Source organism: Ahaetulla prasina, chromosome 7 (genome assembly GCF_028640845.1).
Source record: "Ahaetulla prasina isolate Xishuangbanna chromosome 7, ASM2864084v1, whole genome shotgun sequence".
Lineage (NCBI taxonomy): Eukaryota > Metazoa > Chordata > Lepidosauria > Squamata > Colubridae > Ahaetulla > Ahaetulla prasina.
In genome coordinates this window covers 3,775,807-3,791,008 of record NC_080545.1, presented here as the reverse complement: position 1 = coordinate 3,791,008, position 15,202 = coordinate 3,775,807, and the positions used below count along the sequence as shown (strand labels likewise).

Here is a 15,202-nt window from a genome sequence, read left to right as displayed (position 1 = left end):
ACAACAATCCTTTTCCTTCTCTCTTTCCCTTCCCTCCTTTCTTCCTTTTCTACTTTCTTCTTTCCTCCTCTCCTTCCTCTTTTCTACTTCCCCTTGCCATCCCCCGCTCCTCACTTCTTCCCCCCTTTCTAACCTTCTCTCCTACTCTTTTTTCTCCTTCCTTTCTTCATCTCCTTGGCTCCCATTACTATGGATGCAGCCATTGGTTTCTTCCTCCACAGTCGCTCGACTTCAATTTGCAAATTGTGATATTTTGTTATTTTTTCCAACTGTTTCTCTTCAATTCATGCATATTTGGATCCTCCTCCTTCCTCTCCTCCTCCTCCTCCTCCTCCTCCCCCCCCTCCTCCTCCTCCTTCCTCTTCCTCCCCTACTTCCTCCTGGAGCTCCTTGATAATGAGCTCCAACTCAACTCATCTCCTTGGATCATTCTGAAGCTTGGGATGTATTTAAAAATCCATCCAATTCCATTCAAGACTTACCGCCAATGACTTTTCTTGCACTTAACAACTTCTTTATTCTGGGGGTGGGCTCCCAAATGAAAAGGAGAGGTGGGAGATCCTTTATTTTTTTTTAGCTCTTTTTATTTATTCTTTTAACATTGTTTTAGCTCTTTTTGAAGGAAGGAAGGAAGGAAGGAAGGAAGGAAGGAAGGAAGGAAGGAAGGAAGGAAGGAAGGAAGGGCAAAAGAGGAAGGGAAGGGCTGGGAGCCACAGAGATATAAATAAATACATATACATATACATATACTTATATAAATGTGTGTGTGTGTGTGTGTGTGTGTGTGTGTCTTTCTTTCTCTCTCTTTCTTACACACACAGGTACACACACACAGAGGGAGGGAGAGGGAGAGAGAGGGAAAGACAGAGAGAGACAGAGACAGAGAGAAAGAGACAGAGAGGGAGAGAAAGACAGAGACAGACAGACAGAGAGGGAGAGGGGGAGAGAGACAGAAACAGAGAGAGAAAGAAAAAGAGACACAGTCAGACAGACAGAGAAAGAGACAGAGAGAATCAGACAGAGAGAAGGAGAGACAGACAGAGAGAAAGAGGGAGAGAAGGAGAGAGAGACATACACAGAGAGACAGAGAGACACACAAAGCGGGAGAGAGAGGGAGAGGCAGAAGAGAGAAAGAGGGAGAGAGGGAGAGAGAGACAGAGAGAAAGAGACAGAGAAAGAGAGAGACAGATAGAAAGAAAGAGAGAGCGAGAGCGAGAGATCCCGGGAGGAGGCGAGGCGCTCCAAGCGCGAGGAAATTCCTGGAAGCTCTCCTCCTGCTGCCCGCTCCTTGGCTCTCCCCTTCCCTTCCCCACCGGCGAGGGGGCTTCCATGGACCCGAAGATTTGAGGGAGGTGGGGGGACTCCAGCCACCTGATCCCCCCCTCCCCCCTCCCCCCTCCCCCTGGCCCGGAGGCTCTCACCTGGCGCTCCCCGCGCTCTCACCTGAGCCCTCGCCGGCCGCCTCCGCCATGGCCGCGGCTCCCCAGCGCTCGGGGGTCCCCGAGGCATGGACGGGGTCAGGCAGGCGGGAGGCTCCCGCTCCCCTTCCTCCTCCTCCTCCTCCTCCTCCTTCTCCTCCGGCTGCAGCGGCCACCAGGGCTCGGCGCGCCCAGCACCTGCCCCGGAGGCTGCCGCCGTGCCAGCGCCGCCGCCGCTGCTGCGCTGCGCCCTGCTCGCCTTGGATGGGGATGGGGGGGGAGGGGGGGTGCACAGGCAGGGACCCTCCTTTCCCCCCCAAGGCGGCTCTGCCCTGCGCTGTCCGACCTGCGCTTTGCTGCCCAGATGCGCTGCTGGAGAGCCTGCCTGGATCCCACCGCCCCTTCCTCCCGCCGGGCGTTGGCCCTCCGCGTTTCCTAGGCGAGCTCCCGGGGGTGGAGTGGGTGGGTGGGCTTCCTTGCCGCTTCTTCCCACCGCCCTTCTCTTCTCTTCTCTTCTCTCCCCTCCCCCTTTCCTTTCCTTCCCACTTTCTTTTCCTTCCCTTCCCTTTTTCCTTCCCTTTAATTCTTTGCCCATTTACTTCTTTTCCTCTTCCCTTCCCTTCCCCATTTCTTTCCTTTCCTTCTTTCCCCATTTACTTCCTTTCCTTTCCTCTTTTTCCTTCCTTCCTTTCCTTCCTTCCCACTTTCTTTTCCTTCCCTTCCCTTTTTCCTTCCCTTTAATTCTTTGCCCATTTACTTCTTTTCCTCTTCCCTTCCCTTCCCCATTTCTTTCCTTTCCTTCTTTCCCCATTTACTTCCTTTCCTTTCCTCTTTTTTCCTTCCCTTCCCTTTTTCCTTTCCTTTCCTTCTTTACCCATTTCCTTCTTTTCCTCTTCCTTCTGTCTGTCATTTGCACCTCTATAACTGTCTGGTTCGGTTCTGCAACCCAACAAGAAAAACACAGACTTCAGAGGATAATTAGAACTGCAGAAAAAATAATTGCTACCAACCTGCCTTCCATTGAGGACCTGTATACTGCACGAATCAAGAAGAGGGCCGTGAAAATATTTGCAGATCCCTCACATCCTGGACATAAACTGTTTCAACTCCTACCCTCAAAACGACGCTATAGAGCACTGCACACCAGAACAACTAGACACAAGAACAGTTTTTTCCCGAAGGCCATCACTCTGCTAAACAAATAATTCCCTCAACACTGTCAGACTATTTACTGAATCTGCACTACTATTAATCTTCTCATCGTTCCCATCACCCATCTCCTTCCACTTATGACTGTATGACTGTAACTTTGTTGCTGGTAATCCTTATGATTTATATTGATGTATTGACCATCATTTGTGTTGTAAATGTTGTACCTTGATGAACGTATCTTTTCTTTTATGTACACTGAGAGCATATGCACCGAGACAAATTCCTTGTGTGTCCAATCACACTTGGCCAATAAAAAATTCTATTCTATTCTATTCTATTCTATTCTTTCCCCATTTGCTTCCTTTCTTTTCCTTATATTAATTTTTGCTCCAAAAGACGCATTAGAACTTATTTTTTGGTCAAGTCTTATTTTGGGGGAAATACAGTACTAAATGCATCCATCTCGCTGACAGTCTTAACTGGGGCTTATTTTGAAGGTAGGGCTTATATTACAAGCATCCTGAAAAATCATGCTAGGGCTTATTTTCCAGTTGGGTCCTATTTTCGGGGAAAGAGGGTATATCTCTACACAATACCCTTTATTTTTCAAAGCCGCAATGTTGAAAGTCAGTCTTCAGCGGTGCGCGATGACTAAAACACAGCCTTTCATGAAACGCCAACTGTGAAGACAATTTTAAAAAAATAAATAAAGCTGCCCAGTGAACAGACCACCTCCAGCTTCAACTGTTTCGGGGTTTTTATCACTTCTTTTATTCTCTCCTCTTTTATTGAAATAAATGAATCTTGGCCAGCGAGAAAAAAAAAAAACAGGTTTGGTAATAAAATACCTACGGAACTAGCCTGGGCTTGCTGAGAGTAGTTTTTGAACCTGGATATAATCTTCCTCCTTGTTGCACCCAAAGGCTCCAGTAATCAGCATTTTATCCCCTAACTTGTATAAAACACTCTGCTTATTTCTTTTTGACTTTTGGGAGATGAGAATTCTTTTAAATACTTTGCATTAAGAACTTCGTCTTGCGTCGTGTTCCTACATCATTACGTTGCGATCGTAAAGAATATTCAATACGGAGAATTTTTGAGTGTGGTTTTTAAGCATTTGATTGTTCTTGAGCCTGTAATTTAATATCCTAACCATTCTGTCTCTGTTTTTTTCTTCTTCCAGAGTGGTTTCTTTAAATAAACGGATATAAATCAGACAATGTTTTTCCTACCCAGTCTAGGGTTGGGCCACATTCACCAAATGGCGGGAGAATTCTGGGAATTGAAGTCCACACCTCTTAAGAGTTGTTAAGGTTGAGAAATGTGAAAGCTTAAAATAGCAATAGCAACAGCACTCAGTCTTATATACAGCTTCACAGTGCTTTACAGCCCTCTCTAAGCGGTTTACAGAGTCAGTCTCTTGCCCCCAACAATCTGGGTCCTCATTTTACCCACCTCGGAAGGATGGAAGGCTGAGTCAACCTTGAGCCTGCTGTGATTCGATCTGCCAAACTTCCGGCAGCCGGTGATCAGCAGAACTAGCCTGTAGTACTGCACTCTAACAACTGCGCCACCACAGCTCAAGTATCAATCTAGCACTATTTTTTAAGAGTGCAAGGTTTGAAGAACCTAGAAGAGTTGTACGAAAGACGACTTTTTGTGAGGGGCAATTGGTGGTCTCTGAGCTTGGTGTTTTTCTTGCAGATGTTTCATGACCCAACTAGGTAACATCATCAATGCTAGAAGGAAGGGGGTTTGAGAGGAGGAGGAGGAGGAGGAGGAGGAGGAGGAGGAGAAGGAGGAGGAGGAAGAGGAGGAGGAGGAGGAGGAGGAGGAGGAGGAGGAGGAGGAGGAGGACGACAACTGTGGGGTCCTTGGTGATCTTTGAGCTTGGTTTTTTTCTTGCAGGCATTTCATGACCCAACTAGGTAACATCATCAATACTAGAAAGGAAGGGGAATTTCCTGCCAGTTTTACATTCTGGTGGCTTGCTGTTTATATTCTGTCAATTTATATTCTGTTTATTGTTGGCTTTTTTGGCAGTTATTTGATTGCGGTATTGTTGACTTGATAGTTGGTTTGATGTTAATTTTGGAGTTAATCTATGCTGATTTGGGTGCTGGCATCAGACCAATAATCAAGTCAACAATACCACAACCAAGAAATTGCCAAAAAGACAACAATAAACAGTCCAAGAAATCTCTAAGACAGAGGTCTTCAAACTTGGCAGCTTTAAGACTTGTAGACTTCAACTCCCAGAATTCTCCAGCCAGCACCTCTTTACTAGCACTGATAATGTTACCTAGTTGGGTCATGAAACGTCTTCAAGAAAACAACCAAGCTCAGAGAGCATTCAGGACGCCTCGTGTCAACCCTGAGCTACAAAGATTCTCCTTTATTATGACTTTTCATGCTTTTAACATATTGGACGAAAAGGCCGCTTTGTATTTTAAAAAAGGTGCCATCTTTATTTCATATGCTGTAAAAAGCCTTATATAAATATTTATAATGCCTTCTATTGTAACTTTTTTTTTTTTTTTTTGCAAACCACAACTACGGAATTTATTTGATTTTATTTTTTTTATTTTTTTTTAAAAAAGGGGAAAGGTACAGTGGCCATTCAAATCCCGAACGTTTGAAATGAAATCAACCTGAAAACAACCTGCTTGCAGTGTTCGAAAAGAAAATGAGAATAATCTTGAAGAACCGATTAATGCCCCAGGAACTGCTGGATACGTGGTTAAAAAGGGGAAAACAAAACCTGCAGTCAAAAATGTAAATATAAAACTCAGACTTGGAAAGCTTTTAACGAGCTTTGGACCAATAGTGTCTGCAGAGGAACGGAATAACACAATTAATGTTATCCCATAAATCCCGCCCCATTTCTGTATGTGTCATAATGTCACTCAACATGACGAGAAGGGGTGGGGCTTGCAGGAAGCTTCTGTAGATGCCCCCCATTAATGTTGGGAAGCCTCATCTTGTAAATCCCCACCCCCACCCCAAATAATCCCAGCAAACTAATCAAGGAGAGAAGCAACCTGAAATTAAGGAGAAACTTCCTGACAGTCAGGAAAATTAACCAGTGGAACAGTTTGCCACCAGAAGGTCTGGGTACTTCATTACTGGAGGCTTTGAAGAAGAGACTGGGGAGCCTGAAATGATATAGGACTGTGATGGCGAATCTGTGGCATGCATGCCACAGGTGGCACCCTTAGCCATATCAGTGCGCACGCGGGCTCAGCTCCGGTGCGCATGCGTGTGCCGGCCCGCTGATTTTCGGGCCTTCTGGGCCTGCTAGAAGTAGGGAAACAGGTTGTTTCCTGCCTCCGGAGGGCCTGGGTAGTGGTGGGGAAGGCCTGTTTTTCTCTCTCACCTGGCTCGAGAGCCTCTCTATGAGTCTGGGGAGGGCGAAAACGGCCTTCCCCCCCACAGAGGCCCTCTGGAGGCCAGAAACGGCTCATTTCTCAACTTCCAGTTGGACAGGAAGTGACCTTTTTTGCTGTCCCCAGCCTCCAGAGCCTAGGAGGCGGGGCGCATAAAATTATGGGTGTGGGCACATGCGCACACACACACCCCCGCTGCCCCCTCCTGGCACGCCATCCCTGATTTGCCATCACTGATATAGGATCTCCTGCTTGAGCAGGGGGTTGAACTAGAAGACTGCCAAGGTCCCTCTGTTATTCTGTTATCCTCTTTAACTCAAACTCCCCGTAGAAAAATAAATCTATCAAATACAGCATTCGACCCACCCTCGCTTCCCTAAACTCAGCAATTGGCAGGATTTATAATTCAGGAGAACTCGACAAGGTCAAAAAATAAAAATTGGAAAGTCATGGTTTTGTCTCAAACGGTATAGGGTTTTGTGTCTCGTCCGATCTCACCACAGCCGGGGCCTTCTTATCTGCTTCCGAACACGGAGGAATGTCCTAGTATGCCTCCCGGCCCCAGCCCTGGCTCCATGCCCAGACAGGCTGAAGAGGAGGAAGTATCTCCAGCCCCCAGCTCTGGCTCCATGCCCAGGCAAACGGAGCAACTAGACCCTCCTCCACAGCATGTGAGCCTGAGGGAGGTCAATTGCCAACAGCTGCAGACTGGAGTGACCCTCGCGTCAGAAGACTTGATAGGCGGAGGCAACAGAAGGAAGGGAGGGGCAGGCCTGGATAAGTGCTGAGTCATGGAGCCACACCCCATGGCCTATATAAAGGACCTGCTTTCTGGCATTCTCTGAGTCAGGCAAAGTCTAAACATATCTTGCTGAAGTCACTTTCTGGTCTCCTGCCTGCCCTGAGGACTTTGCTAGGACTTTGGCAGAGCTGCGGAGGCACGCTTGATTCGGATTTCCCTGACCCGGCCGTCAGCGGAGGAGTGGGACACGACATAGGGTCTCCTGATTGAGCAGGGGGTTGGACTAGAAGACCTCCAAGGTCCCTTCCGGCTCTTGTTATATTCTGTTAACTTCTTTAACCCCCTCGTGAAAAATAAATCGCTTTCCTAAACCCAGCAACTGGCAGCATTTTCATTCAGGAGAACTCGACAAGTTTGAAAATAAAAATGGAAAGGAACGGTTTTTATCTTTTTTGTTTTGTTTTGTTCAGCACCCCTCGTTTAAAAAAAAAAAAAGAAAAGTTTTTTCTTTATCCTTTGTCATTCAGGAGAAAGAAAAGAAAAACAAAACGGAATCGGTCAAGCAATTTCAGGATCTTTGGTACTCGAGAGGAGAACAAAATGGCACGAAGCATCGTAGCGACGTTAAATTCAGAAGGAAGTGAAACTAGCAAAAAAAAGAGATGAGCTGACGGCTGAGTCAAATGTATTATTAATTTTTTTTTGTTTGCTTTAAGATGTTTTCCGGCAATTTGAGATGAAAGCTGCCACTCGCTTGTATTTGATAAAAGTGGCATCTCCCTTTCGAAAGGTGCAGCTTAGGGTTGAATCCAATTCCAAACCAGTTTGACTACGAATTACAATCTCAAGGAGTCACTTCTCTTTAGTGTTAAAGATTAAGGAGCCCTGAGCGAGAGCAGAAAGCCAGCGAGTGTGGCCAAAAAAAACCTATTTAAAAATAGCTAGTTTAAATAACTTTACCGCGGCTTCTTACATTCACCGTCCTTCCTCCGTAAGAAACCAAGTTATTGAACGTGGCTTCCCCGTTCTTTGTGTTTTTCATACAGGTAGTCCTCGACGTACGACCGCAAACGGGGCCCCAAACCCTCTGTGGTTAAGCGACACTTTGGTTCGCTTGTCGACCCTTTTGCGACCTTTCTAGCCACGGTTGTTAAGCGAATCGCCGCAGGCGTTAAGCAAGTCACACGGTTGTTAAGCGAATCCGGCTTTCCCCGTTGACTTTTTGCTCGTTTGGAAGGTTGCAAAAGGGGATCACAAATATGAGTCAGTTGGCAAACGGCTGAATTTCGATCCCTGGGAGGCTGGAACGAACGTAAGCGTGGGGGAAAAAAGACCATAAGCAGGGGTGGGATTCAGCTGGTTCAGACCGGTTCAGGCGAACCGGAGGCTAATCTTACAGCTGCTTCGCCGAACCGGTAGTTGTGAGGACTGGCTGGCCCCACCCACCCCACCCCTCCCAGGAGTCTCCACGCGGCCTGTTTTGGATGCCAGGTACATGTGGCTGGGCCTCCCAGAAGTGGGAGGCCCTCCGGAGCACAGGGGAGGCTGTTTTCGCCCTCCCGGAGGCTCGAGAAAACCCTCCGGAGGTTGGGGAGGACGAAAACATCCCCCCGCCGCACCACAGGAGGCTAAGTAGGCCATGCCCACCATGGCTACACCTACCCAGCAACTGGGCAGAGAACCTGTTGCTAACATTTTTGAACCCACCCCTGGCTGTAAGTCACTTTTTTCAGCGCAGTTGCAGCTTCGAAACCAACTTTTGTAAGTCGAGGATTACCTGTCCTTTCTACCTTAAAAACCTGCCCAGGTAAAATACCTTTGTTGAGGACAAGGTTGCCTCTTACACACACACACCATCTTTTGAACACCTGGGCGAACCGACACGTACTTCCAACCGTAAACCAAGTGACCCAAGAGGCGGAATTGACTCCTTATAACGTACATTTCGGCAGTGCAGATAAAAGGAAGAACGTCGGTTGCTTCTTCTTCTTCTTCTTTTCTCTCTCTTTCTTTTTCTTTCTTTCTTTCAATTTCCAGTACCTCAGTTGTAATAAAGTTTAACAAAAATAATTCACTATTGATAGAAGCCGCCAGCTGGCACTGCCAACTAATTGTCCGTAGTAGTCTCAGAAAATTCTAATCCGGTAGAATTCCTTAATTTTGGGAGGGGTTGGGATGAGTCCGCAGGTGCCGGTCTGCGGGAATGTCGGAAGAGGGTGGAGATCGAGTGGAGATGGGCGGGGTACCTGAGTTCTTACGCTTCCTGGCCCGCTGCGTCTCTCACAACTTCCCAGCCTTCATGTAAGAAGGGATGGAGCCCCGCTGAGTCAGCCCTTCGAATCTCTTGTAGGTGTAATTCAGGAAAACCCAGTCTTTGGACTTGAAATCCGGTTCGGTGGTATTCGGCACTAGAACGCAAAAAGATTGTGATTGTGAGGAGAACGGAGAGGTGAAAGGCCAGTGCAAGTGTAAAGTAGGAAGGAGGGGGTCTCGAACTACACATTTGTTATTAAACCGTGGGTCTTCTCTGGTCTTGGTTGTTCGTACTGCAGATGTTTCATGACCCAAAGTAGGTAATGTCATCAGTGCTAGAAGGACTTGCGGCTTGTGGAGAGGAGGAGGAGAAGGAAGAAGAGCAGGAAAAGGAGGAGGACAAGGAAGAGGAGGAAGAGGAGGAGAGGAGGAAAAGGAGGAGGAGGAGGAGGAGAGGAGGAAAAGGAGGAGGAGGAGGAAGAGGAGGAAAAGAAGGAAGAGGAGGACTATGTGGGTTCTTGGTGCTTTCTGAGTTTGGTTGTTTTCTTGCAGACATTTCATGACCCAACAAGGTAACGTCATCAGGGCTAGAAGGGAGTAGGATTTGCTCTCATTTTATATACTGTGGCTTGCTCTGTCAGTGTTGTTCGGAATGTTCTTCTTGGTGATTCAATTAAACTGTGGTTTCTCCTCTTCCCTCCATTCTCCTCCCCTCTTATCCCCTCCCCTCCCCTCACTTCACCTCCCCTCTTCTTTTCTCTTTCATTCTTTTCTTTCGTTCTTTTCTCCCTCCTCTCTCCCCTCTCCTCTCCTCTCCTCCCTTCCCCTTTTCTTTTTTTTATTCTTTTCTCTCTCATTTCTCCCTTCCCCTCCCCTCTCATCCCCTCCCCTCTTCTTTCCTCTTTCATTCTTTTCTTTCTCCTCCTTTCTTTCCTCTTTCCTCTCCCCCTCTCCTCTTCTCCCCTTTTATTTTTTGTTCTTCTCTTTTGTTCTTTTCTCCTCCTCCCTCCTCTCTTCTTTCTCCTCCCCTCCTCTCACTTCTCCTCCCCTCTTCTTTTCTCTTTCATTCTTCCCTTTTCTCTCTCCTTTCTCCCCGCTCCTCTCTCCCCTCCCCTTTTTTATCTTTTATTCTTTTCTCTTTCCTCTCTCTCCTCTCTCCCTTCCCTTCCCCTCCCCTCTTCTTTTCTCTTTCATTCTTCCCTGTGGTTTTTTCTTCTTCCCTCTCCTCTCTCCCCCTCTCCTCCCAACAATAAGGTATTGTTGCATCCATGAGTATCACGCTCACCTGGTTGTAAAATATCAGATTCAGGGAACTCGTCAAAATTCGAGGTGTCATCTATACTTTTGATTTCTATAGTGATCGCCGCTGGCCTTTCTCTAAAACAAAATGCAAAAGTCACGGAATTTTATTTATTTATTGTTTAATTAATTAATTGTTTGTCAACAAGTACAAGGAACAAGTATCAGTAGAGATACACACATGAAAATTGGCACAGATAAATGGATATAAATAAGCAAAACATAGCCATAAACACATAGAATGAGTACGTCCCTCCCTCCCTTGGTACACATTGGTTAGAATTCAGCATTGCAGGCTAACTCTGCCCACTGCCAGGAGCTCAATCCTGACCGGCTCAAGGTTGACTCAGCCTTCTGTCCTTCCAAGGTCGGTAAAATGAGGACCCAGATTGTTGGGGGTGAATATGCTGACTCTGTAAACCGCTTAGAGAGGGCTGTATAGAGATAGCTATTGCTATCTATGTGTCATCTAGCTGGGATGATGCTGTGGTTAGAATGCGGTATTGCAAGCTAACTCTGCCGACTGTCAGCAGTTCGATCCTGATTGGCTCAAGCTTGACTCAGGTGGGTAAAAAGCTGACTCTGTAAACCGCTCAGAGAAGGCTGTAAAGCACTATGAAATGGTATATGTGCCCTCCCTCCCTCCCTCCCTCCATTCCTTCCTTCCTTCCTTCGGTTCTGCAACCCAACAAGAAAGACACAGACTTCAGAGGATAATTAGAACTGCAGAAAAAATAATTGCTACCAACCTGCCTTCCATTGAGGACCTGTATACTGCACGAATCAAGAAGAGGGCCGTGAAAATATTTACAGATCCCTCGCATCCTAGACATAAATTGTTTCAACTCCTACCCTCAAAACGATGCTATAGAGCACTGCACACCAGAACAACTAGACACAAGAACAGTTTTTTCCCGAAGGCCATCACTCTGCTAAACAAATAATTCCATCAACACTGTCAAACTGAATCTGCACTACTATTAATCTTCTCATCGTTCCCATCACCAATCTCTTTCCACTTATGACTGTATGACTGTAACTTTGTTGCTGGCAATCCTTACGATTTATATTGATATATTGACCATCAATTGTGTTGTAAATGTTGTACCTTGATGAAGGTATCTTTTCTTTTATGTATACTGAGAGCATATGCACCAAGACAAATTCCTTGTGTGTCCAATCACACTTGGCCAATAAAATTCTATTCTATTCTATTCTTCCTTCCTCCCTCCATCCCATAGTACACAGTGGTTACAATGCAGTATTGCAAGATAACTCTGCCCACTGCCAGCAGTTTCAATCTCATCAGGCTCAAGGTTGACTCAGCCTTCCATCCAGTGGTGGGTTTCTACCGGTTCGCCCCTCGGTTTGGGCAAACCAGTAGTGGCCGCAGCGGGAGGCTCGCCCACCCACCCAGATATCATCCCGGACACTCTGCAGATGCCCAGAAGGTTCTGCGCATGTGCAGAAGCGCTGTGCGCGAGCAAAACGAGCACGCGCGCACGCACGGTCACAGCTCCGAACCGGTAGCGAACGTAAGTGGAACTCACTACTGCTTCCATCCTTCCGAGGTGGGCAAAATGCGGACCCAGGTTGTTGCGGGCAATTGGCTGACTCTGTAAACCGCTTAGAGAGGGCTGTGAAATCATCGTGCAGTGGTATATAAGTCTAAGTGCTGTTACAAACCCAGGAAATAGGCAGTTTAAGGAGACACCGAGACAGTTTCAACCGATGGCTCCTTCCTGGGATGTAAAGGGCCTGCCTATCTCTAATTTTTGCTTGACTTCTTCCACTTTTCATATTTTGCTAAAACCTACCTGATGTGGGCCCAATCCACCCCTTCGAAAAATGCGTGGCTCTTGATTTCTTCTATTCCGTTGCTGCCGACTCTGTTTTCAGCATCAGTGCAAAATCTGGAAAAGAGGGAAGGTTTTTGACGTTGTTTGAACGTTGTTTTGATATTGATCGATGAAGGTTGGATATTAAAAACTCTGTACTTTATTCAAGACCAAACACTAACTCAATCGGAAATTTCTGAGAACTCTAGGAGTGGAATGGTCTGATATATAATGGATTGGAAGAAATGTATTTTCTTTGTCTCTGGAAGGGGAGTGGAGGTTTTAAGGAGTGACTATGGATTATGATTTGTGTTATATTTTAATTTGTGTTGTTAGTTTTATACCCTGTATTCGGTTCTGGGAAGTCCCGGGGGGGTGGAGGGAGGGAGGGGAAGGGAGGGGGAGGGGGGGATAAGGGTAGAAAATGGATTGATGGTCAATGTACAAAGATGATCGAACACGTATAATTAATGTAAGATCGGAGCTGCCTGGCTACCACTTCAGAATGATGGGAAAGAAGGAAGTAGAAGAGAGAAGGAGGTAGGAAAGAGAAGAGGAGGAAGAGGAAAGGAAGGAAGAGGGATAGAAGAGGGAGAAGAAAGGAGTAGGGAGGAAGGAGGAGAGGATGTAGAAAAGAGAGAGGGAGGATGGTCGTGGAAAGTAGAAGAAGGTAGAGAAGGGAAGAGAGTTAAAGGAAGGGGGTGGTAACAGGGCAGGTCCGATTAATTGTATATAATGGTACATTAAATAGGTTATTGGATATGAATGTTAAAATAAAACTTTTTGGAAAAGGATTTGGTAAAGGATTGTATGATAAAATGGGCACAGAATATTCAGGAACCAATAATGTTGGAAACATGGGAGAAAATTTGGGTTAGAAATGTTAAGTTTACACAAGCACAGAATTTAAGGGAAAATTTTTATAAGATGTTTTATAGATGGCACTTAGATCCCAAAAAATTATCATGTATGTATCCTAATATCCAAGCGAAATGTTGGAGGTGTGATTGTGATGATGCTACATATTTTCATATTTGGTGGACTTGCAAGAAAATTAAGGTCTTTTGGATAAGAATTTGGTGGATTATTCAAAATGTACTGAAGAAGAAGATAAAGTTCCTGCCACAATTTTTCCTTTTGGGAATTATAACGGATTGTACAGGGATTGAGACTAAATTGATTCTGAATTTAATAACAGCAGCAAGACTGTTGATTGGACAATACTGGAAGAAGAAGAGATACCTACAATAGAAGAATGGATATTGAAAGTTATTAATTTGGCTGAGATGGCTAAAATCTCAGCTTTTTAAAAGACAATACGCAGGAAAGATATTTAATTGAATGGAAAAATGGATTGATTATCTACAAAACAGATATCAGATTAAGAAATATCAGATTGCCTTTGAATAATTAGAAAGTTATTTTATGTAATGGGGAGGGGGTTGGGAGATGAATAGCTTTGGATGTGGTTACTTGGATTGGAAGGGAAAATTTTATTCTATGTTTGGTTTATGTATAACAATACCTTGTGATTGACCGGGAAGCCGGGGAGGAGGGGAAGGGGTTTTGGGTGGGAGGGGGGAAAAAAGGGGGGAAATGTTTTTGTTTTTTAAAACTCTTTCAATAAAAAAAAAACTTTTTTAATAAAAAAAAAGGAAAGAAAAGTTATTACAGGTAGTCCTTGACTTACAATGATTCGTTTAGTGACCGTTCCATGTTACAACGGCACTGAAAAATGTGACTTAGAACCGTTTTTCACAGTTACGAGCGTGGCAGCATCTCCGTGGATCAAAATTCAGACTCTTGGAAGCTGGCTCGTACTTATGACGGTTTACAGCTTCCCGGGATCAGGTGATCCCTTTCTGTGACCTTTCTGACAAGCCAAGTCCAGGGGGAAGCCAGATTCACTTAACAACCGTGTGACTCACTTAACAGACGCAATGATCTGCGTAACAACGATGGGAAGAAAAGTTGCAGAATAACTCGCTGAACAAACGTTTCACATAAATTTCGGGCTCAGCTGTGGCCGTAACTCGAGGAGTACCTGTACTAAGGGAGTAAAACGACGCAATACATCACGGTGCCTAGCCTACAACAGCTTGCTTTGGAAAAAAAAAAATTGATACAAAGCAAGAAAGATGCAGATTTTTGATATCCAAGAAGAAGTCCAGGGCATTTTCGATACCTACAATCAGCCCGAAATTTGAGTTATCTCAAGATCTCCGAAAAGATGTTCAGTTTTTATCATTTTTTTTCCATCAGGGGGTTAAAAGTAGATCTTTTCTGAAGCTTTTTACAAATGTAGGAAATCTGGGGCAGGGACCACTAAATTCATAATTTTAAATCCCATGGACCACTAAAATGATCTGCCTAGTGACAGACTGGGTGGGCGTGGCTAGGTGGTCATGTGACTGGGTGGACGTGGCCAACTCGATGTCACTCGTGTTGAGGGGCGTCTCGCCAGCCTCTACTTGCCCCTCCCACCCACTCCTTTCCTGCCATCCCAGGCTCCTTAGGGCCCCAACGGGAAGCAGTTGTTGGAGCTAAGCAGCCACCAGGAGAAAGAGTTGGCAAAACAGCTCAGTTCAAATTGGATCTGACCGAGAAGGAGGCTCAGCAGAAGCACCTCACTGAGGACTAGGAGCATAGGCTTTCCAAGCAGAGGGAAGACCTGCGGGAGTGCAAGGCCAGGTACTGGTGCCTGGAGGCTCACCAGGCTGAGATGGTCATGATGCAGTCCAGCTGGAACAAGGTTCTCCGGCTCTCTGCCACCAGCGGCACTTCCCTCCAGCCTTTACCCAAAGCCCCTCACCAGGAGGCTGAAGCAGACCCCAAGTCAGAATTTCTGCCCCCTTCTGATCCACACAAAAAGACCCTGAAGGGGATACTCTCTGCAGCAATACAAACGTTCATTGCATGTATCCGTCCCAGGGACCGCAGTTTGAGGACCCCCGATTTAGTGCAATATAAAAAAAATGCAAATAATTTTTCTGCGGACCACCAAAATTTTCTCAGGGACCACCAGTTGGTGACCACTGATCTAGGGGACAGGTAGGATTTGATCAAAAAAGGCCAAACGGCTGGATAATTATCAATCGAAAAAGTGATGGACTT

The 15,202-nt window shown here is 45.8% G+C and overlaps 2 protein-coding genes across 6 annotated transcripts in view; both read right to left on the bottom strand.

Moving 5' to 3' along the window:
* The window catches only part of BMAL2 (basic helix-loop-helix ARNT like 2), a 35,198-nt gene extending 33,156 nt beyond the window's left edge, over positions 1–2,042 (bottom strand). For 2 of the 3 annotated variants that reach the window (XM_058191369.1, XM_058191370.1), the window contains exon 1: positions 1,422–2,042. In XM_058191369.1, the coding sequence (XP_058047352.1) occupies positions 1,422–2,013 (592 nt within the window). In that variant the 5' untranslated portion in view covers positions 2,014–2,042. The remainder of the gene's footprint in view (positions 1–1,421) is intronic. The other variant, XM_058191372.1, reaches the window with a different exon arrangement.
* A 2,988-nt stretch (positions 2,043–5,030) lies between these two features.
* STK38L (serine/threonine kinase 38 like) overlaps positions 5,031–15,202 on the bottom strand; it is a 43,983-nt gene continuing 33,811 nt past the window's right edge. For 2 of the 3 annotated variants that reach the window (XM_058191149.1, XM_058191148.1), the window contains 3 exons: positions 12,068–12,163; positions 10,237–10,328; positions 5,031–9,106 (listed from right to left, as the gene is read on the bottom strand). In XM_058191149.1, the coding sequence (XP_058047132.1) occupies positions 8,979–9,106; positions 10,237–10,328; positions 12,068–12,163 (316 nt within the window). In that variant the 3' untranslated portion in view covers positions 5,031–8,978. The remainder of the gene's footprint in view (positions 9,107–10,236; positions 10,329–12,067; positions 12,164–15,202) is intronic. The other variant, XM_058191147.1, reaches the window with a different exon arrangement.